This window comes from Microtus oregoni, unplaced genomic scaffold (assembly GCF_018167655.1).
Source record: "Microtus oregoni isolate MIOR12 unplaced genomic scaffold, Mior012 000032F_ref0000030, whole genome shotgun sequence".
NCBI lineage: Eukaryota > Metazoa > Chordata > Mammalia > Rodentia > Cricetidae > Microtus > Microtus oregoni.
In genome coordinates this window covers 22,092,564-22,115,111 of record NW_024543091.1, presented here as the reverse complement: position 1 = coordinate 22,115,111, position 22,548 = coordinate 22,092,564, and the positions used below count along the sequence as shown (strand labels likewise).

General features: G+C 41.8%; 1 protein-coding gene across 5 annotated transcripts in view; it reads left to right on the top strand.

The window, feature by feature from the left end:
* Positions 1-3,107: 3,107 nt before the first annotated feature.
* The window catches only part of Dpp8 (dipeptidyl peptidase 8), a 53,812-nt gene continuing 34,371 nt past the window's right edge, over positions 3,108-22,548 (top strand). Inside the window, exons 1-8 of one of the 5 annotated variants that reach the window (XM_041679356.1) lie at positions 3,108-3,310; positions 5,578-5,708; positions 7,664-7,936; positions 10,008-10,120; positions 11,140-11,313; positions 14,095-14,263; positions 19,142-19,252; positions 21,759-21,887. In XM_041679356.1, the coding sequence (XP_041535290.1) occupies positions 5,693-5,708; positions 7,664-7,936; positions 10,008-10,120; positions 11,140-11,313; positions 14,095-14,263; positions 19,142-19,252; positions 21,759-21,887 (985 nt within the window). In that variant the 5' untranslated portion in view covers positions 3,108-3,310; positions 5,578-5,692. Of the gene's footprint in view, positions 3,511-3,538; positions 3,558-3,592; positions 3,615-5,577; positions 5,709-6,120; positions 6,165-7,663; positions 7,937-10,007; positions 10,121-11,139; positions 11,314-14,094; positions 14,264-19,141; positions 19,253-21,758; positions 21,888-22,548 lie in introns of those variants that run through there. The other 4 variants (XM_041679357.1, XM_041679358.1, XM_041679359.1 and 1 more) reach the window with 4 other exon arrangements.

Genomic DNA, 22,548 nt, shown 5'->3' with positions numbered 1-22,548 from the left:
GGTAGAGGCCCAGAATAAAAGGTTGTCAGAGTCTAGACTATAGACCCAGTATGTCAAACAGGCACTGGCTCCAGGATGTAGCACAGATCCCACAGGAACGCTCTCAATTCTGACCGTTTACACTTTCCCTCTAGGTGGTGGTTTACCTCCATCTGCCAGGAGTGGACCAGTACCGGTCCTGTTCTGCTATCTTTAAAGACTTTTTAGAAGATTTGTTTATTTTTATTTTGTGTATATGAGTTTATCTGTGTGTATGTCTATGCACTAGGTGAGTCTCTGGTGCCCACAGAGGCCAGAAGAGGTCATCAGAGTCCCTGGAACTGGAGTTACATGAGCCATCGTGTGGGTTCTGGGAACCCAACCCAGGTCCTCTGCAAAAGCATCAAGTGTTGGTAACTGCTGAGCTATCTCTTCTGCCTCCATTCCCTGCTGTGTTCATCCATGCTCCATGCTCTAGAGAACTTGACTTTTCCTGCTCAGTGCCAAAGTTTCAGGGCAGCATAAAGCCAGATAAGCTTTGTCAACACATCTAGCAAGACTTGGCAAGGCCAGACCTTCTTGGCCAATAGACATGCAATGAGATACTTTCAGATCCGGCCTCTCACTCACATGTTCAGACGTGTTCAGATGAAGGGCGCACAAAGGTTTTTTTTTTTTGTTGTTGTTGTTGTTGTTGTTGTTCTTTTTTTTGTGGGGGGGTTGTTTGTTTTTTGTTTTTTGAGACAGGGTTTCTCTGTGTAGTCCTGGGTGTCCTGGAACTCACTCTGTAGACCAGGCTGGCCTCACCTAGATCCTCCTGTCTCTGCCTCCTGAGTACTGGTACTACAGGTGTGGGCCACCATACCTGGTACTTCTCAGGGTTCTTCTTCTTTTTTTTTTTTTAGATTTTATTTATTTATTATGTATACAACATTCTGCCTCCATGTATGCCTGCAGGCCAGAAATGGGCACCAAATCTCATTACAGATGGTTGTGAGCCACCATGTGGTTGCTGGGAATTGAACTCCGGTCTTCTGGAAGAACAGTCAATGCTCTTAACCACTGAGCCATCTCTCCAGCCCACTTCTCAGGGTTCTTGACCTGTGCAGTGAAAAAGACAACGCTGAAACAAAAGGGAGGCGTGGCTATGGGACCCCTCCCCTGAACAGCCAATTCTAGACTGCACAAAAGGGAGGCGTGGCTATGGGACCCCTCCCCTGAACAGCCAATTCTAGACTGCACAAAAGGGAGGCGTGGCTATGGGACCCCTCCCCTGAACAGCCAGTTCTAGACTGCACAAGACATTTTTATATTTTTGGCAAGTGGGCGAAAGCCACACAGGCCATAGGAAACTGCAGGGAGAAGTCTCCTGTGAGCGGTTTCCCAGGGGAAACTGCCAAGACCGCCTCCCGAACCTCCTACCCTCTCTTCTAAGATCCAGATAAGTTCTGGCAAGGCCCTTTGCTCTGTAGCTGTGTGGGTGCCAGCGATGTTGCCAAGATGTTGTACTAAAGACAATGCCCTACAGCTTCATCAGAATTGGAGGTGTGTTTACATGCCTAAGAGGAAGAGGAGCTTGAGACAGGGTCTCCCTCTGCAGCAGGCTTTTCTGGTCTAGCACTCACGGTATAAACCAGGCCAGCCTCCATCTCAGGTCAGTCCTCCCGCCTAGTTTCACAAGTGATGAGCTACAGGTGCAAGCCACCACACCCTGATGCTAAACACACCCTCTACCACTGAGCTACATTCCTAGCCAACTGAGGGTTTTCTTGTTCCTCTTAACCAGGGTCTAGAAGAGAGAAAATAAATTGAAAACTAAAAACTCAGAGTTAACTCTTCCTTACTAAGTCGCCCAGACAGTCTTGAACTTACACTCCTCCTGCCTCGACTTCCTGAGCACTGGGATTGCAGCCTGTTTTACCAGGCCTGTCTTCTAATTCATTGAGGATGCAAACTGCACAAAAGTCGGGAACTTTGTCCTTTCCCCCCACTCTTTGTGGGCCCACATTTTAGAATAGTGTCAGCACATAGGAGAGAGTCCATGAGTGTAAAGCAAACACAAGCTTGCTCACAGTATTTCCGTAATGAATTGGGTGTGTGATTGATGTCTTAACACCTGCTCTCAGGTCAGAAGCTTCCTAAGGCATTCGTAGAGAAAAACCACTGTCCTTTCTTTCAGGAAACTCAATGTCAAAAACTCGAGTGGAGACTCATTTAACCTTACAATGTGCATGACATGGTGCCTGTGGATCATTGGTGCCATTACAGTAATCCCAGTGCCACACAACTCCCACACACAATAGTAACGGAGACGGGGGAGGGGCTTAGCTTCTCCGCTGACCTCATCTCCTCCTCCTACTTTCCCAGCTAGCCTTACACTACTCGCCCCTCTTAGCTAATGTGTAGCGTAGATTAGGAAAGAAATTATGGGTCAAGGAATCGGCCTCCAACTATAACAGCCACCCTTGAGCCTTATTTCTCCATTTCTAATGTATCAGTGTCATAGACATTGCCCTCTTTCATTGCAACTAAGTGACATGCTGTTGTGCTTGTTTTACAGAGTGTACCCTGGCCTAACAAAGACTGGGTGGCCTACTGAAGATCTTTTACACTGAAGACAAATTTCTCTATCTAAAGTCAAGTTTCTTTCCATCATTACCGTGTAATGCTGCTATCGCCAAAGCCATGGCCTCTGTCATCTCAAAAAAGGCAGGAATTTTTGCCTTTTTGGCTTCCTGCTTTAATGCAAGGGGGTGGGGACAGAGACAGACAGAAAGAGAGCGCGCTACGTAAATGTTGGATGACAGCCTGAGGGAGCTGGTGTTCTTCCAAAACCTTGTGGGTCCTAGAGATTAAACTCGGGCTCCAGTCTTAGTGGCAAGGGCCTGTCTCTGCTGAACCATCTCACCGGCCCGTGAACAGGGAGTTTATCTATTTTAAGTAGGCATTGTAGACACATTGACGGTGTGGTGGAGTGAATACTTATTGATTCCTCTCAGAACTTTTAACAAATCTACTTGGCGCGCCTCCTCCGGCAGCTTGGCGGCGCTGTGGGGCACGGTCGTACGCAGTGGCGAGAGACTTCCTTCTTGGTCCGGCCGCTAGCCTTTCCCTGTCGGAGGGCGGGGCTCCAGGAACCGGAAGTGCCGAGGCCTCTGCCGCCGTCTCGATCGCCGCCGCCTTTAAGTCTCTTCGTCCGCTGCCTAGGTGCCGCCGGTGCCGCCGCCGAGGAAGCTGCTGTGGCCCGGACGGGAGCGGAGGCGGCGCGGCATGAAGCGGCGTAGGCCCGCTCCATAGCGCGTCGGGACGGTCCGGGCGGGCCCGGGGGAAGGTGCAGTATCCGCCCGCTCTCCCTCCCCTGCGCCCGCGAGGCCGCGGTACTCCGGTCGGCCGCCCTCAGGCCACTCCCGTGGGGCAGAGCGGGTGGCTGGGCCCCGCTGGCCGGAAGAGGAAGCACAGACTCGGATGGCGAGGTCGCCAACGTTCGCTAGCCGCCCCTGAACGCTGGCTGCTGCCCGCTCGGACTCGCACGTCCGTTATCTTGATAGAGCCTGGCTCGGGTTGGGATGCCGGGGAAGGTCCGGGCTTACGGAGGAGGAAACGGAAGTCTGCAAAGGCGAAGGGGTTCGCCTGAGGTCCGCCAGTGGCGGATGGGATTCACCTTCGGACTCGCTGCTTTTCCCCAGCCGGTGTTCCTTCCTCTCTCCTGCTTCACTCTAGATTCATTCCTCCGCGCTCACTCTCTCGCTGCCATTCTGTTCCACCCATCCATTCGCAGTAGGGTTCTTGCCCTTCCTGTCCAGCTTGCTCATCCTCTTTAAGCCTTAGTATTCAGACTGTCGTTCTTGCCACATTCCCTACCACACCTCTTCTCCTTCCTCATTCATAGCTTTCAAGTGAGGTGTGCAGAGTTTAGATGACTGATGAGCCCTTACCATAAAAACTATAGGATGCCGCATCAGTGGACCACACCCCAAGAATCTCAAAGCCCTTTTTAACCCAACATATCATTCTCAGAGTGAGGGGCTTTGCGCTTTGAGAAGGTGTCTTGAATCTTAGCCTGTTGCTGCTGTCCAGGTTTTTTTTGCCCTCCTTTGGCCACATAGCTTTTCTCACCTTTCCATCTCCTGTGTGGAATAGGGACCTCGGAGTCTAAACTGGTAACAAATACGATGTGATCACATACACACAAATTTTTTTCTAAGCTAGATTATCAACCGTCTTAGTGATTGTCCAGAAAAGCTCCCCATCTCACTTATTCTCAGTAATATGTCAAGAAAAAGAAGGCAGAAATGGAATGCACTAATAATGAATAGGGCATCCTTTACCTTGCCAAGAATTCTAGCTGGGTATGGTGGTGTGCATACCTGTAACCCCAGTATTTGGGAGACTGAGGCAAGAAGGTCTTGAGTTCAAGGCCAGCTTTGGCTACAGAGTGACCCTGTCTGCAAACAGACAAATGAACACAATTTAGATGATTAAATTCAAGTTCCTTCTTTCAAAAAAAAAGCGCATAATGCACATTTTTATTGTATTGAATTTATTTTCTCACCAACTCAATATGAAATCATGTAAAAGAAACATAGGTGCATAGAAATAAATTATATCTTTGTGTGTGTGTGCTCATGTGCGCTCGCGGCTCTACACACACGTCTTGGGGATCAAGTGGAAGTCGGAGGATACCTTTTGAGAGTCAGTTCTCCCCAACTACCCTTTGTTGAGTCACTTTCAATTGCTGCATACTCCAGTCTAGCTGACCCTCCAACTTTGGCCCATTCCATCTATGCCTTCCTTGGTGCATTAGGGATGCTGGATTTACAGATATGCCAACACTTTTTTGGCTTTAAGGGATCCTTAGGCTTCTGCTGCAAGTGCTTTTTACTCTTTAAATCAGTTTCCTGGCCCTAGAAATAAATTGCATCTGCCACTCTCAAGGTGTTACAACTGGGACCTCACATCTATTTTATTTCCAATTGTGTATGTGTGAGGGTATGTACCTGTGAGGACAGGTTCTGTAGAGACCACCAGTGTTGGAGTCCCCCTTAGAACTTGTCTGAGCAGCGGGAAGTGGATGCAGGGAACCATACTTGGAGTCTCTGCAATAGCATTACTTGCTCTTAACCCCTGAGTCATCTCTAATCCACTTTTGCAATTTTTTCAAGCCCTTCTAAAATTTTCCCTTTAATGTATCTGGGTGTCAAGATTTACATAATTGTTAGGACTTAACTCCTCAATTTGAGCCATACATTTCTGGAAAAAGTAATTTTAGGACTGGGCTTATTAGCAAAGGCCTGTAATTTCAGCACTCAGGAGGCAGAAGCAGGAAGACTGAGAATCCAAACCTGCCTGGGATTTGCAAAACCTATCCAAAAAGAAAAAGAAAAAAATCTCTCTCTCTCTCTCTCTCTCTCTCTCTCTCTCTCTCTCCTCTTTCTACCTATCCACACACAAACACAGTTTTGATGATCCAAAATAATTCAGGCATTACCTATTAAACTAAAAGGAAGTCTATCGGTTAATATTTTGGGGTTTTTAGGCTTGTTTTTTCGCCATATATGGTCCATTTTAATGACCAACAATCTCTTATCTGGTAAACAGGATTGGATGGTGAGAAAAGGAAAGATTCCTGTGAGAAGAGATCAGGATGAACGGAGAGCTCTGTGCTTAAAGAGCCAGGTGAAAATGATCTCTTTGAAAGTAGAGATCTGAGCAGATGAAAATACAATCAGGTAGGCACCAGGGAAGGTCCACAGGTGAAGAGGTTGGTGGGACAGTGAAATGTATGCACTGAGCTGGGAATGAATAGGACCCTGTTTGAGAATGTATTTGTATATAGAATGTCAGGGAATTATGGAAATTAGTTACACATTTGTGTAAATTGCACGCTATCTGTTGTAGAAAGGGCAGAATAAATATTTAGTGTGAACAGAGTGGCAGAATGTCATTTGAACCATACAATGTGTATATGTCTGGAAACAAATAGCACAGTCCATTCAGAAAGTCTCAGTTTTTAAATAGAAACTGATGGGAGTTTTTACGAAGAAGGATTCTAAAGTTGGTAATGACTCCAGCTGAGCAGTAAGGCTCTGGAAGTCTGTTCTGAGCGGCTCTCTTCTGTTCCTCAGCCTTGTACTTGAAAGGGATGGAGTGGAGATGGGATTTCACACGTGAGAGAACTGAGTCAGGTTAGTATAGAGTCTTCTAATTTTAGTCCCTTGCTCCATCAGAAAACTAGGTCCTTCGACACACTTGATTGAAAATAGGCCTCTCCTAGCTTTCAGGTGGGCCAGCAGCCACCACTTGCACAGTGGTGCTCAGTTCTCTGCCGGATTTTAGTTAGTGGAAGCTCGGATGCCAATGATGGCAGTGATACAATCAGTATTTGGACTTCTCTAGGTTGTCAGTGTCAAGTTAGAAGTAACAGTATTGTGCACTGTAACAAGGAAAATGATACCCTGTTCCCTGTGCACAGTTCAGCACTTTCGCATACCAGTAAAGCAAATTAGGTGGACTGACTCACAGCCCACACCTTCCAGTAACTTGTTAGATTGCAGATAACTGAGCATGAATTAATGTTAACCTGCAAAGCTGAGCTTTAAAAAAAGACATCATCTTAAATACATAGCCATGTATTGATTATTGGAGAAGTAGTTAATGATTACGTGAAATGTGGTTACATAAGTAGTTTGTTTTCTTTTGTGGAACTGGAATTGAAGCCACCACTAAGCTACATCTCTACATGGTTCTATCATAGCTTTTTGTTGTGGTTATTTTTCTCTAATACTTTGCTCATGTTAGTTGAAATATCAGGAAAAAATCAAGGGGGAAAGTATATCTTCTGGGTTTGTACAGTAAGTACAATAAGTTCTCAAAGCTATTAAGTAATTATGGTGTTAAAGTGGTAAATTGAGTTCAGACTTATAAAATGCTGATGTGAACACCATATGCTTTCTTCATTAACTACTTTAACTAACTAAAGCCATTTAAAGATAGTACTTTTTTTTGAACAGTATAGAAGTTACATAATGAGAAAAACTAGTCTTGTAGTTATCAGTAAAACACTGAGTACCACTGGTACTTGATAGTGTCTAGAGAAGAGCAGGAGGTTGTAAGTGTTTAGTTGTTTGGAGCCCTTCTCTGCAAGAGAAAACAATGTATCTTTTTAGGTTACTGCCCTAGTTATAAATTCAATGTTTGTAACAATGTTGTTACTATTCTAATTTATTACGTTTTAGAAACAGTGATCAGCATTTGATAGAAGTGTTACTTTTTAAAATGCAAAAACACTTACCTACCTTGGCACATAGCTTCAGTATTGACATGCTTTGGGGTGGAATGTAGCAGCCAACTTGGCACATGGCCTGCTTCCTTCCAGTGTGGGAAAGGAAAAGGAATTTTGGCAAGAGATACCTCAAAGGAGAGCCTTTTATAAAAGTTCCGGGAGGGATTTATAGTCACTATGAAATTGACATGACCTGAATTTTTTTTTTTAAAAAAAAATCTTTTTGGAACTGAGCACAGGTGGGGGTGGAGGACACCACTATTGCTTTTCTTATTGGGTTTCATTGCAGCTGTGTTGTAAGGCCTGTCATTGATTGGTTGGTTTGTTTATTTATTTGGTTTTTTGGCCCTATCATTGTGATATGATAATATATGAACAGCTTCTTGTGCCTTGTTTATCCAGGAAAATGCAACATGGCAGCAGCAATGGAAACAGAACAGCTGGGTGTTGAGATATTTGAGACTGCAGAGTGTGAGGAGGGAATTATTGAATCACAGGATCGACCTAAACTGGAGCCATTTTATGTCGAACGATATTCTTGGAGTCAGCTAAAAAAGCTGCTTGCTGATACCAGAAAATATCATGGCTACATGATGGCTAAGGCCCCACACGATTTTATGTTTGTAAAGAGGACGGATCCAGACAGCCCTCACTCAGACAGGGTCTATTATCTTGGTGAGTGTGAAATTGCACTTTGGGAGAGGAGAAGTTTTCTTTTTCTTTCTTTCTTTTTTTTTTTCAAAACTACTTTTAATACTTTGGGGTGTGCCCCCTGAGGGGAAGGAAGCACAAAAGGAACCCGCTGTAGACTCAGGGCAAAGGGAATGCCATCGGGCCTGTAAGCACTACAGGAAGAAACTCTAGCATGGTGGGACTGGCTCCAGGCACACAGGCTCCTGCTTCAGTCTCTTCTTGTGCATTGACATAACAGATGTGCACTACCACATCCAGTAGGAACCCATTGGGGGGGGGGGGTGGTTGAGACAGGATTTCTCTGTAGCTTTGGAGCCTGTCCTGGAACTAGCTCTTGTAGACCAGGCTGGCCCCGAACTCACAGAGATCCGCCTGCCTCTGCCTCCTGAGTGCTGGGATTAAAAAGAAGAAATTTTCTAATCTAAAGTCATACTGAAATCTCATCCTGTAATTTACTGACACTAACAACAAAATAAGATAACGAATTATCTTAATTCTTATATTGTTTTATATGCTTTAATAAGTTTTGTCTTTAGCCAGATGGTGGCGGTGCACACCTTTAATCCCAGCACTCACAAGGCAGAGGCAGGAGGATCTCTGTGAGTTTGAGGCCAGCCTGGTCTTCAAGAGCTAGTTCCAGGACAGGCTCCAAAGTTATAGAGAAACCCTGTCTAGAAAAAAATCAAAACAGAAAAAAAAAAAAAAGGTTTTGTCTTTGGATGAACTAAGATCTCACTATCAAGGCTGGAGAGAGGACTCGGTTATCTGAGTTAGGTAATGTTAGGAGTATATCCTGCTCTTCTGTAGAACCCAGGTTCAGGTCATAGTACCCACATCATTAGGTGTCTCATGCCCTCCTGTAACTCAGCTCCAGGATCTCACTGAGCTCCTACACACGTACATATTTATGTATACGTGCATGCATGAGTGTGCATGTACATGCTCATACACATACAAATAAAAGTCACAGCCGGGCGGTGGTGGCGCACGCCTTTAATCCCAGCACTTGGGAGGCAGAGGCAGGTGGATCTCTGTGAGTTCGAGACCAGCCTGGTCTACGAGAGCTAGTTCCAGGACAGGCTCCAAAACCACAGAGAAACCCTGTCTCGAAAAACCAAAAAAAAAAAAGAAAAAAAAAGTCATAAAAGAAAGCTTTAATATCACGGCATTTTTCTCTGTCATCTGAGGAGTTTTTTTTTTTTTCTTAAATATTTATTTATTATGTATACAATATTCTGTCTGTGTGTATGCCTGCAGGCCAGAAGAGGGCACCAGACCTCATTACAGATGGTTGTGAGCCATCATGTGGTTGCTGGGAATTGAACTCAGGACCTTTGGAAGAGCAGGCAATGCTCTTAACCTCTGAGCCATCTCTCCAGCCCTGGGGAATTGTTTTTATGTTTACTTCTTGCTTGGTGTTCCGAGACTGTCCATCTGCCCAGACTGACCTCTAACTCACAATCCTGCCGATTGTAGACATGTGCTCTGATACCATAGAATCTTTGGGGAGCTTGTTGTTCTTTTCCTTACTTAGTTTTTTTGAGACAAGGTTTCAGTTAGCCCAGGCTGGCCTCAAACTCCAGATTCTCCTGTCTCTATCTCCTGAACTCTGAGATTACAGGTGTTTGGCTACCATGCCCAGCTTGAAACAATTTTTGTTTTTTAAATAATTTATTTTTATTTTATGTGCATTGGTATTTTGCCTGCATGTGTATATCTGTGTGAGGGTGTCAGATCTTGGAGTTACAGACAGTTGTTAGCTGCCATATGGGTTCTGGGAATTGAACCCAAGTCCTCTGGAAGAGCAGTCAGTGCTCTGAAATGCTAAGCCTTCTCTTATAGCTATGAAACATTGTTTTTATTGAAAAAAATTTCTAAGGCATAAGGCATATGCACATCCTACTTAATAACATCATTTTGGTTCCTGTGGAATGGAAAATGTTGAAATATGTAGAAGACATTATATATTTATGACTATTGTTGTAATAAGGACAGTATTACAAAATAGTAATTTTTTTTTTTTTTAGTAATATGTTTTTTTTTTCCCTTATAGCCATGTCTGGTGAGAACAGAGAAAATACACTATTTTATTCTGAAATCCCTAAAACCATCAACAGAGCAGCAGTCTTAATGCTTTCTTGGAAGCCTCTTTTGGACCTTTTTCAGGTTGGAACAAATATTCTTGTTTCTATGATTTGGTATATATTTTCTCATTTATTTCAGGACAAAAATTCATCTAGGGCTTTATATTTTAAGTAGATGTGAATTAAAAGGAACTAAAATATTTTTTATTGTTACATGTATAACCTTAAAATCAACCAATTCCCTATATCTAAAACCATAGGACATTACAATTCAAGTTTTTGGTGTTTTGTTTCATTTATTTTAAATATTTTAGATTTCTTTAAGTTTGCATGGATGAATGTTTGCCTGCATGTCTGTGCACCATGTACATCACTGGTGGCAGAAGAGGGCATTGGACCCCTTGGAACTGGAATTATAGATTGTTGTGAGTCATCTATGTGGGTGCTGGGAATCAAACTCAGGTCCCTTGAAGAACAACAAATATTCTTAAACACTGAGCCATCTCTCCAGCCCTATTTTGTTTGTATATTTGAGACAAGGTTTCACTTTGTATCTCTGACTGGCCTTGAAGCTCACTATGTAAACCAGGCTGGCCTTGAACTTCTGGCAGTCCTCTTGCCTCCGTCTTCTGAAACTTGGTACATTCCTGTAATTCCAGTACTTGGGAAATATGGAGGTAGAAAAGCCAGAAGATGAGAAGTTTGAGGTTAGCCAGAACCCCACCACACATGCTCACAACAGTCTATTCTCTTTTGACTTGCCTAGAGTATGCTCAGCTGCTATGTTCAGTCCCTACCTAGGTAGCTGGGTTAGATCCCTGCTCTACAACTAACTGTATGCAAAACTACCTAATTATGATTAGATTATAGAGGGCCTTGACTATTAAGATGATGGATTTTATTCTTGTTTTCTAATGTCTGCAATAGTGATTAAATGGGTCTTTACAAAATTTCAGGAGAGTTTCTGAAATTAATCTACTTATTGGCAACTTCTGAGTCACTCAGGGCACAGACTAAGCCCTGGAGAGATGCTAGAGTTTCAGTGAGTTGCAAAGGCCAGTTCTTGGGATACTGGAGTGGGTGACTTTCCTTTTGTCTTAGGCAACACTAGACTATGGGATGTATTCTCGAGAGGAAGAGCTACTCAGAGAAAGAAAGCGCATCGGAACCGTGGGAATTGCAGCTTACGATTATCACCCAGGAAGCGGAACATTCCTGTTTCAAGCTGGTAGTGGAATTTACCATATCAAAGATGGAGGCCCACATGGATTTACAGTAAGTGGCAGTTATTGTTAAATGTTTTGGGGTCCTAGAGAGAATTTGTACCCAAATCAGAAAGGAAATGAATGAACAAACCAAAAGAGTCAGTTTACCCACCAGCTAAGAAATTAATATTAGTTTTTAATTTTAGGAGTTGATAGTTTGGGACCAGTGAGAATGACTGGACAGTTAGAAACACCAGCTGTTTTTCCAGAGGACTCAAGTTCAATTCCCAGCATCCACGTGGTGGATCATAGTCCCAGATCTAACACCCTCTTCTGGCTTCCATGAACACCAGGCATGCAAGCAGTACGGACATGCATGTAGGCAAAATGCCGATACACATTAAATAAAAATAAAATCTTAAAACAAACAAATGAAAAACAGATGGGCACTGGAAAAATGGCAGTTCAGTTCCCAGCATCTACATCAGGCAACGCCCAGCTGCCTATAACTCCAGCTCTAGGGGATTCCCTGGCTTCTTCAGGTACCTGCACTCACATATGCATAAACATAGAGAGACACACATAATTAAAATTAAAATAGCTGGGCAGTGGTGTTGCATGCCTTCAATCCCAGCAGTCAGGAGGTAGAGGAAGGCAGATCTCTGTGAGTTCAAGGCTGGCCAGGTCTACAAAGTGAACTCCAGGACAGCCAAAGCTGTTACACAGAGAAATCCTGTCTCCAATAACCAAAAAAAAAGATAAAAATAAAAATTTTATAAAGGTTAGTTTTTTCTAATGATCTAAAGATACATTTTTTAAAAATTTACTTTATTTTCAGTATATGTGTCCTGGGGAGGGGTGTGTGAGTGCAGGTGCTCTCCTAGGCTAGAGGTAGAGATCCTGGAGCTGGAGTTGGAGGCAGTTGTGTGCTGTCTGCCATGCATGCTGGGAATTAAACAAGCTTTCTCAGCGAGAGCAGTATATGCTCTTCAGCCCCAAGGTAGAAATTTTAAAATGCTCAAAATCTTTTTTGTGTTGAGAGATACAGAAAATGGCATTAATTTTCATTTTATATAAGTGCTAAGGGAGATCTTGAAAGGTATTATCAAGGTGTTTTCTCTTTTTGGTTTCCCTGAAAAGTTAATTATTTTAATAGATGAATTTATGTTTGGTTTTATTCAACGTAATTCCTTTTTTTTTTTTTTTTTTTTGGTTTTTCGAGACGGGGTTTCTCTGTGGTTTTGGAGCCTGTCCTGGAACTAGCTCTTGTAGACCAGGCTGGTCTCGAACTCACAGAGATCCACCTGCCTCTGCCTCACGAGTGCTGGGATTAAAGGCGTGCGCCACCACCGCCCGGCTATTCAACGTAATTCTTTATGAACTATTGAAGCTATGCTTTTGGTAGAATTATGTTGGTCTTAGCTATCATTTCACTACAGTTTTTGGAAGGGCTGGAGAGAAGACTCAGCGGTTAAGAGCACTGGATGTTCTTCCAGAGAGCCCAGGTTCAATTCCCAGAACCCACATGACAGCTCACAGTGGCCTTCAACCCTAATTCCAGGTGAAATAATGCCCATTTCTGGCCTTATCAGGCACCAGTCGCATGTGGTACACAGACATGCATGCAGGCAACACACCCATATACATAACATGAAAATAAAACTTTTTAAAAAGTTAAGATTCTCCATTTATTTAGTATGTATGTGTGTATACATGCACGCCACATGGTGTATATGTAGGTCAGAGGACAAATTGCTGTACTCTGTTCTCTTATTGCACCTGTAGGACCCAGGGTCTGATCTCAGGTTGTTGGTCTGAGCAACAGGAGCCTTTACCTGCTGAGCCATCTTACCATGCCTCATTTTACATTTTTTTATAAGCAGATTTATTTTTATCGGTAAAATTAATTTTTAAATGTTTAATAATATGTTCGAAATTGTGTTTGAGACTATTCAACAAGCCAGGCATATGGCAGATGCCCTTACTTCCAGCACTCAGGAAGCAGAAGCAAGTGGATCTCTGTCTGGTCTACTTAATGAGTTCCAGACTAGCTAAAGGCTATAGTGACACCCCGTCTCAAAAAAATGTTTGGGGCCTAGAGAGATGGCTCAGTGGTTAAGAGCACTGACTGCTCTTCCAGAGGTCCTGAGTTCAATTCCCAGCAACCACATGGTGGCTCACAACCATCTGTAATGAGGTCTGGTGCCCTCTTCTGGCCTGCAGGCATACACACAGACAAAACATTTTATACATAATAAATAAATAAATATTTAAAAAAAAGATTTATATGTATATAGTGTTCTATCTGCATGTATGTCTGCAGACCTCTGAGCCATCTCTCCAGCCCCCTTATATGAATCTTTAAAAAAAAAAAAAGGTCCAAGCGTGGTGGTGGTGGTGGAAGAACACACCTTTAATCCAAACGCTTAGGAAGCAGAGGCAAGTGAATCTCTATGAGTTTGAGGCCAGCCTTGTCAACAGAGTGAGTTTCAGGACAGCCAAGACTACACAGAGAAACCCTATCTCGGGGGAAAAAAATTAAAAAAAAACACACATTCAACAGATAATAACCTTTAAACAGGCTGAGCAGCAGACTTCATAAAATACTCTTACACTGTCTTGGTGTGTAATGCAGTATTTATTCTCTATTACTCTAAGCTTTTCCATTCATCGTTTCAAAAAGAGCCATGAATAAGTTAAACCAATTGAAAGTATATATTTTTTTTCTGGGATGTAGCTCTTTTGGACATTTTAGTTAGAAAGGCCATCGATCTTATAGGAAAAAAACTGGAAAACAAACTTGTATTTGTCAACCTGATAACTTACCTTAAAATGTTGTTGGCTTTTCTAGCAACAACCTTTACAGCCCAATCTAGTGGAAACTAGTTGTCCCAATATACGAATGGATCCAAAACTATGCCCTGCTGACCCAGACTGGATAGCGTTCATTCACAGCAACGATATCTGGATCTCGAACCTTGTAACCAGGGAAGAACGGAGGATCACCTATGTGCACAATGGTGAGTCAGAGCTTTGCAGCCTGGATTTGCTGATTTGTGTGTGGAAAGCTGGTTTTGATTTTACTTCCATTGGAAATTAATGCAAACCAGGTGATTTTTATTTTTTAAGTTCAGATGTTTAAAAATTGGAAGGTATGGAGAAGGACAGAGAATACATGGTCCACACCCCTTAGATAATGCCACTCTCTTCTCAGCACTTTTTAAGTACCGCAATGCATCTCGTTCTTCTAGCCTGCCCCCTTTCTCATTAAGTGAAATTTTAATTAAGAAAATTGGACTTGTTTGGCAGACACAGACAGAAAAACCAGTTCCACATTATTAGATATTGCCTGAAAAACGGTCTCCCCATTTTGGAGAGCCTATTTAGCCACTGTTTTATAGTGAAAAAAAAAATGGAATGTGGAAGAACCATGTGCATTGTGGAAATATTTAAGTAGGCTTTATGGATTGACAAACGTAGTCTGAGGCATTAGGAATACAAGTTCAAAGATGTCTCAAAAAACAACAGCCACACATAGTGATGCCTCTAATTCCAGCTCCTGGGAGGCAGAAACAGGCAGATCTCTGAGTTTGAGGCCAGCCTGGTGTACAAAGGGAGTTCCAGGACAGCTAGAACTACACAGAGTTTTGAAACCCTGTCTCAAAAACAACAAAACTAAAAAATTTCAAAAGGTAGAAGTTGAATTTGTCATAGATTGATTGCTGGACTGAGTTCACAAAGAGGAAGTGATGTATGAGAATGAAGGCCTTCCTGTAGCTTCCCAGCATTTTCTCCATCCTCACCGTCTCTGCATTGCTGGGTCATTTGCTATACTTCTCATTCATATATTATGTGCAGTTAGGCCCGTGATAGCTGTGTTTGTAATGGACACATACATTTTGTGATATTATTATTGGTCATTCCCTAAGCAATGCAGTGAAATAACTGATTATGTTGTCTACAGTGATCTTATTAAAGTCTGCATGAGGATGCACTTGGGTTCTGTGGAAACACTATAGTGTTTTATAGAAAAAGACTTAAGCATTTGCAACTTGTGGTATTTGAACAAGATCTTAAGGGAACCAACCTTTAAGTGGTTCTAAAGGAGAACTGTGGCAAGGGTACAGATTGAATAAGGTGATGCTGACCATCAAGCAACTAAATAAACAATCAGCAATACAGAGTAGGTCAAATGAGGACTACTATAAAGCACCAAGAGAAGCAGTATTTGGGGAAGACTTTCCAGAGATCATTGTAACTGACCTTAAGTGATGTCTGTATGTTAGCAAAGTATTCCAGAAAGCGAACTGTGTGAGAAAAGTCTTATTCTGAAAGGTGCTGTGGCCTTTGGGAGGAGCTGGGAGCACTCAATTGTCCAGTACTGGTGGGGATCAATGGAGGAGTCTTTAGCAGATGATCCAGGTTGTTCTGGTTGTACTGTCATAAAGGGTTTGGGTGCTACGGGCCATGACACCAGAGCTTGGCAGCTGTCATCACTGAAGTCACAAGTTTTGAAAATTTAAGCCCTTTCTCATCCTGTCAACAAACACTGATCACTATACACCACTTACTGTATTTGAGACTGAGACTAAAAGCTCTCACAAAAACTGTCAGAAAATAAGGCATTTTAAAGTCTTTTTTTTTTTTTTTAAATTCAGGCTTTCTTTTTCTCTTTGTTAGCCCTGGTTGTCTCAGACAGAACTCACTACATAGACCAGGCTGACCTTGAACTCTAGAGATCTGTCTGCTTCTGCCTTCCAAGTTTGCTATTGTTAAAGCTGTGCACCATATGCCTGGCTTTCTTTTATAAAATTGTTTTCCTCAGAAAGTAGAAAAAGATAAGATCTCCTGAGTAAATTGAAAGCATGGGAATCTTGGGAGAGGATTGAAGGGGTGGGTGGGGGGGAGCAGGGAGGGGAGCAGAGAAAAATGTAGAGCTCAATAAAAGTCAATAAAAAATTAAAAAAAAAAACAACTGTTTTCCTCAGAGAATTTGTGAAGATTGGTAGAATTTAAAGTAGAAAGTACTGGAATTCTGGAGGATATTATAGTTTTTACTTTTTTCTTTACTATTCATGTAGATATGTGGTATATTTGTTATTTCTATTATTAGTGTAATGGTTAAGAGAATATAGAATGAAACAGAACCAGGCCCTCTGAGTTAATGCTGACCTCATCAAATTAATTAATATATCTCTTGGTTTCTACATATGTAAAAATGTGAATCAGCTGAGTATAATCACAGGATTTCCAGGAGGCCTTAACAAGTTAATTTTTGTGCAGTGTTTAGAATTATGACTGAAGCATAGTAAAGGCTGAGAATTGTCTGCTTTGATAGAAAGAGATGGAGGGAGGGAACGTGGTCAACAGTGTGCTAATCACAGTAGGGTGGGATGAAAGCCCATCTGAGAAAATGAATTTGGTCTGTCAGGTGCATATGTGTTTATTCTCTGCTCAATATGACAGAGGAATTTAAAAGTACTGGTTCCTGCCCTCAGTTACCCTCTACTGGAAAGACAAGGTGATACCAGTTATCCAGTTAGTAAGTAGCTTGTAATAAGTAGCAGAAATACAAACAACAGTGGTACCTGTCCTCACATTTAAAGAAGAACAGAATAGATAGAAAGTGGGAGTGTAGTTTAAAGCAATTGAAGGATGCTAGAAACCCATCATTGATCCTGGCTCTTTTACTAATTCCTTGTTTCTGAAAGCTCTGAACACATTGTTGTCATTATCTTGGATCTGAAACTCATTTGGTAGTAAAATCTGACCTGAACTGGCTTGAGAGTATTTATAACATTTGCCCTGCCTGCTCAACGTGCTTTCCCTTTAGTTTGCTGCTGGAATGTTGGGGTATTAGATTACAGCTTATCTGTGTGCTGCTGCTGTTGTTACACAACACATCATAGATGTGCACTGTAGGAAGAGTCTCTGAATTCCAAATACCTGACTCGGGTTTTGAATAAGGGAGTATTGGATCTTGTTGTACATTCATTTCACATAATGTAGAATACAGATGATCAAAAATGGCAAATTAAAAAAAATGGCAAATTAAAGCCAGGCGTAATAGCACATTCCTTTAATTGCAGCACTTGGGAGGCAGAGACAGGCAGATCAAGCCAGCCTGATTTACAGAGTGAGTTCAGGGGCAACCAGGCCTACAAAGAGAAACCCAGTCCAGAAAATAAATAAATAAGTATGAAGAAAGAAAGAAAGAAAGAAAGAAAGAAAACAAAATTAAGTCTTACCTGTGCTGGACACGGTAGTATATGCCTATAATCCAAGCACATAGGAGGCTAAAGTAGAATTACGTGCAGTTCAAGACTAGCCTGGGCAGCATAGCAAGACCCTGTCTTTAAAACAGAAAATAAAATCATAATAATATATCACTGCCCACCAATTAAACAAACAAAAGTGAGAAGATTAAGAACACCAACTATTGGTAAGAGTGTAGAATAATAAAAATGCATTCCCACACAGTTAAATACACTCCACTAACTAGCCATTCCACTCCAAGATACTTGCTCAAAAAAAATGAAAGCACATATCCATTGAAATTACTGTGCAAGAATAAATATTCACATCATCTTTATTCACAGTCACCAAAAGCAGCCCACATGTCAGCAGAAGAATGGATGAAAGAGCCACAACATCACCCACACCTTTAATCCCAGCACTCAGGAGGCAGAGGCACCCAGTCTCTAAGATGAAGGCTAGCTTGGTCTACATAGTAAGTCCTAGGGCCAGCCATGGCCTATCACATAGAAAGACCCTGTCTGTCTTAGTTACTCTTCTATAGCTGTGATGAAATGCCATGACCAAGGCAGCTTAGGAAAGGAAGCATTTAATTGGGAACTTGCTTATAGTTACAGAGCGTTAGTCTGTGTTTAGTATGACAGGAAGTGTGGGGGCAAGCAGGCAGAGAGAGACTGGGCCTGGCTCACCCCCAGTGACATACTCCTCCAATAAGACCACACCTCCTAATGCTTCCAAAACATTCCATTAACTGGGGACCAAGCATTCAAGCATATGAGACTATGGGGACCATTCTTATTCAAACCACCCCACTGTCTTAAAAAAAAAAAAAAGGCCGGGCTGGAGAGATAGCTCAGTGGTTAAGAGCATTGCCTGTTCTTCCAAATGTCCTGAGTTCAATTCCCGGCAACCACATGGTGGCTCACAACCATCTGTAATGAGGTCTGGTGCCCTCTTCTGGTCTGCAGACATACACACAGACAGAATATTGTATACATAACAAATAAATAAATATTTTTTTTTTAAAAAAAGACCATTGTATCAATGGATTATTACTTAACAAACAGGAACTAAGTACTGACAAATGTCAAAACACTGGTGATTTTTAAAAACAAGTCACATTCAAATTATACTGTAAACATTTTGCCATGATACCAATTTTTACATAATGATGGCTTTGTGATTTGTTTGTTTAGGTAGTTATTGGTGCTGAGAGTACTAGAGCCAAGCAAATGCTGACGTGTCATAATGGAGCGAATCAATTTGCCCAAGGTCATACAATAGGTAAATGGCGAGGCTCAGACTTCCGTCTGGCTCCACAGTTGACCACTATAATCAGTTACTTTTTTTGTTTTGTTTTGTTTTATTGTTTTGTTTTTTTGATTTTTTAGTTTTGGTTTTTCAAGACAGGGTCTGTCTGTGTAATAGCTCTGGCTATCCTGGAACTCGATTCATAGACCAGGCTAGCCTCTAACTCACAGAGGTCTGCCTGCCTCCACCTCCTGAGTGCTGGGATTGAAGGCATGCACCACCACCGCCTGGCCAGTTTTCTCTCTTTAGAAGTGATGGAATCATTTTGCTTTGTCCTATTGTAAAAGAAAAAAAAAGTTTGGAGGATAATTTTGCCTGTTTTGTTTGTCCAGAGCTAGCCAACATGGAAGAGGATCCCAGATCAGCTGGAGTTGCTACCTTTGTTCTTCAAGAAGAATTTGATAGATATTCTGGCTACTGGTGGTGTCCACAAGCTCAAAGAAGTAAGCAAGTTTAAAGTAGTTTGTTACAGGTCACTCTAAGGATTAAAGGTTTTGACTGTCGATTGGCTGAGTGTACAGAGCATAAAGCTGGGACAATACATGAAAAAGTGATGAAGATTAGACCTTACTAGTAACTATTTAGAAAATATAGGCCTTATCCCCCTCATGGACTCTAGTAGAGAGTTATACTCTGCCTCAGTACCTCAGGTACTGCTTGCCAGTTTTTCAGCTAGAAAGCTGGTCTGTAAGGTCAAGCAGCATTATGACAGGATCTACACTAATGACTTGCTGTTAAACACATGTGATTGAAGCTGGGCAGTGGTGGCGCACGCCTTTAATCCTAGCACTTGGGAGGCGGCAGAGCAGGCAGATCTCTGTGTTCAAGGCCAGACTGGTCTACCAGAGCTAACTCCAGTACAGCTAGGGCTGTTATATAGAGAAGCCCTGTCTTGAAAAACCAAAAAATAAAGGCGGGGAGAGGATTGAGTAGCATTTATGTGAGCAGATGAGAGTATGTGTGAATGAGTATGAGGGGCTTAAAACAGTGGCCCACTGCCTAACCACAGTCCAGTGGAAATTCACTTACAGTCATATGTGGCCTAATATAAAGTGGACTTAGGTTATAGACAAAATTGGAAACCTACATGTATATAAGTGTGCCATGTGTGTGCACATGCACAGAAGGTATCCAATCCTAGGAAGTGGAATCACAGTTGGTTGTGAGCTGCTACATGAGTGCTGGGGACCCAGCTGAGTCCTCTGGAAGAGCAGCAGGTGTTCTTAAGTGCCGGTTAGGACTCATTAATAGATCTTATGGCATCCCTATTGGTTTACAGCTAGCAAGCTGAAAATTTCTTTTGTGTTTTCAGGATATAGTCACTCTGTAATCCTGGTTGTCCTGGAACTAGCTCCGTAGACGATGCTGGCCTTGAATTTACAGAGATCTGCCTGCCTCTGCCTTCCAAGTGCTGGGATTAAAGGCGTGCGCCACCACCGCCCACTTGGCACCTGAACATTTCTTTAGAGGACAATGAAAAATATGTATTTTAATCCATGTCTTAGATTTGGACTTTTATTTTATAATGCAGACATTTCCCATAATTGTACAACTAACTCAGCATTTTATAGGAAATATTAGGTTTTATCATGCCAAAATTCTTCAAAATGTTTTCCCTGTTTGTATAGGTGTATGTATGTGTGTATACACACACACACATATCTTTTATTCCCCTCCCAAAAGGGTAAACTTTAAGCCCTAGTAAAAGGGACTTGGAAGTCATCCTGCGGTTGTAAAGATAAGAAAGTTTTCATGTGTAAAACATAGCACAGGGTCCAGCAAGCTGGCTCAGCAGGTAAAGGCACTTGCCGCTGCCCAGTAACCTGATTTTGTTCCATGGGACCCACATGGTATAAGGAGGGAACTGACTCTCAAAACTTGTCCTCTGGGGACTGGAGAGATGCCTCAGCAATTAAGAGCACTGACTGCTCTTCTAGAGGACCCAGGTTCAATTCCCATTCAGCTAACAACTGTCTATAACTGTAAGATCTGACACCCTCACACAGGTAAACATGCAGGCAAATATACCAATGCACATGAAATATAAATAAATGTTAAAAAAAAAAGAAGAAAATAAACTTGTCCTCTGACTTCCACATGCATCCCTCCTTAAGGAATTATTTAATTAAATTTTTTTTTTTTTTTTTTTTTTTTTGGTTTTTCGAGACAGGGTTTCTCTGTGGCTTTGGAGCCTGTCCTGGAACTAGCTCTGTAGACCAGGCTGGTCTCGAACTCACAGAGATCTGCCTGCCTCTGCCTTATAACATTTTTTAGAAGATGCTAAAGAATTTAGTTGTGTTGAATAATTTATGTCACATCTTGTCCTGTATAACTGTGGAAAAATTATATTTTAAAATGAAATGTCCAAATCTCAGATATGATTTTTAAATAAATATTTTTCATGTTCCATTAATGAAATATTCAGTCTTTTTTTTTAATTATTTATTTATTTATTATGTGTATAGCATTCCTTCCACGTGTGCCTGCAAGCCAGAAGGGGGCGCCAGGTCTCATTATAGATGGCTGTAAGCCACCATGTGGTTGCTGGGAATTGAACTCAGGACCTCTGGAAGAGCAGTCAGTGCTCTTAACCTCTGAGCCATCTCTCCAGCCGAAATATTAAGTCTTAAAAAACTAAAAAAAGAAAAAAGAAGTTATCAGACTTTTAGTTGTAAATCACTAATAAGACTTACATACACACACACATACACATACGAGTGAATAAATATAGTTAAAATTTTTTTGTTTTGAGACAGCTCAGTGGTGAAGTACTAGCCTATCATGTTCAAGGACCTGAGTTCAACCTCTAGCACCAGTAATTCATAATGGTGCTCTATCTTATGCATGAATTATTTCCTTCAGTTCAAAACCTAGTTTTAGAGGGAATAGTGAATGATGAGTATTCTGTAATAATTATTCTAAATTTCCAATACCTAAATTCCTTTTAAGCTCCTAGTGGTGGTAAAATTCTTAGAATTCTCTATGAAGAAAACGATGAATCCGAGGTGGAAATTATTCATGTTACATCTCCCATGTTGGAAACAAGAAGGGCAGATTCATTTCGTTATCCTAAAACAGGTACTGCATTCCACTATTGTTATTTATTCATTTCCTCCTCTAGGTGTGGTGGCTCATGCCTGTAGTCCCAGTCAGTGCTTGGAAGTCTATGGCAGTAGGAGGGTTGTTAGGAGTTCCAGGCCAGCCTAGGATGCAAGATGAGATCTTGTCTCTAAAAACAAAAACCATGGAGAGAGTAGGGATACAAGGAACATACCTAAACATAATTAAGGAGATATACAGCAAGTCAACAGCCAACATCAAACTAAATAGAGAGAAATGAAATCAGAAACAAGACAAGGTTGTCCACTTTCTCCATACCTATTCAATATAGTTTTTGAGGTCCTAGCTAGAGCAATAAGACACCAAAGGGAGATCAAGGGGACAAATTAGAAAAGAAGAAGTCAAACTCTCACTGTTGCTGATGATATGATAGTTTATATAAATGATCCCAAAAATTCTACCAAGGAACTTCTACAACTCATAAACACTTTCAGCAATGATACAAGATTAACTCAAAAAAATCAGTAACCCTCCTGTACAGAGATGATAAAAGGGCTGAGGAAGAAATCAGAGAATTAACACCCTTCACAATAGCCACAAATAGCATAAAATATCTCAGAGTAACTCTAACCAAACAAGTAGAAGACTTGTATGACAAGAACTTTAAATCTTTGAAGAA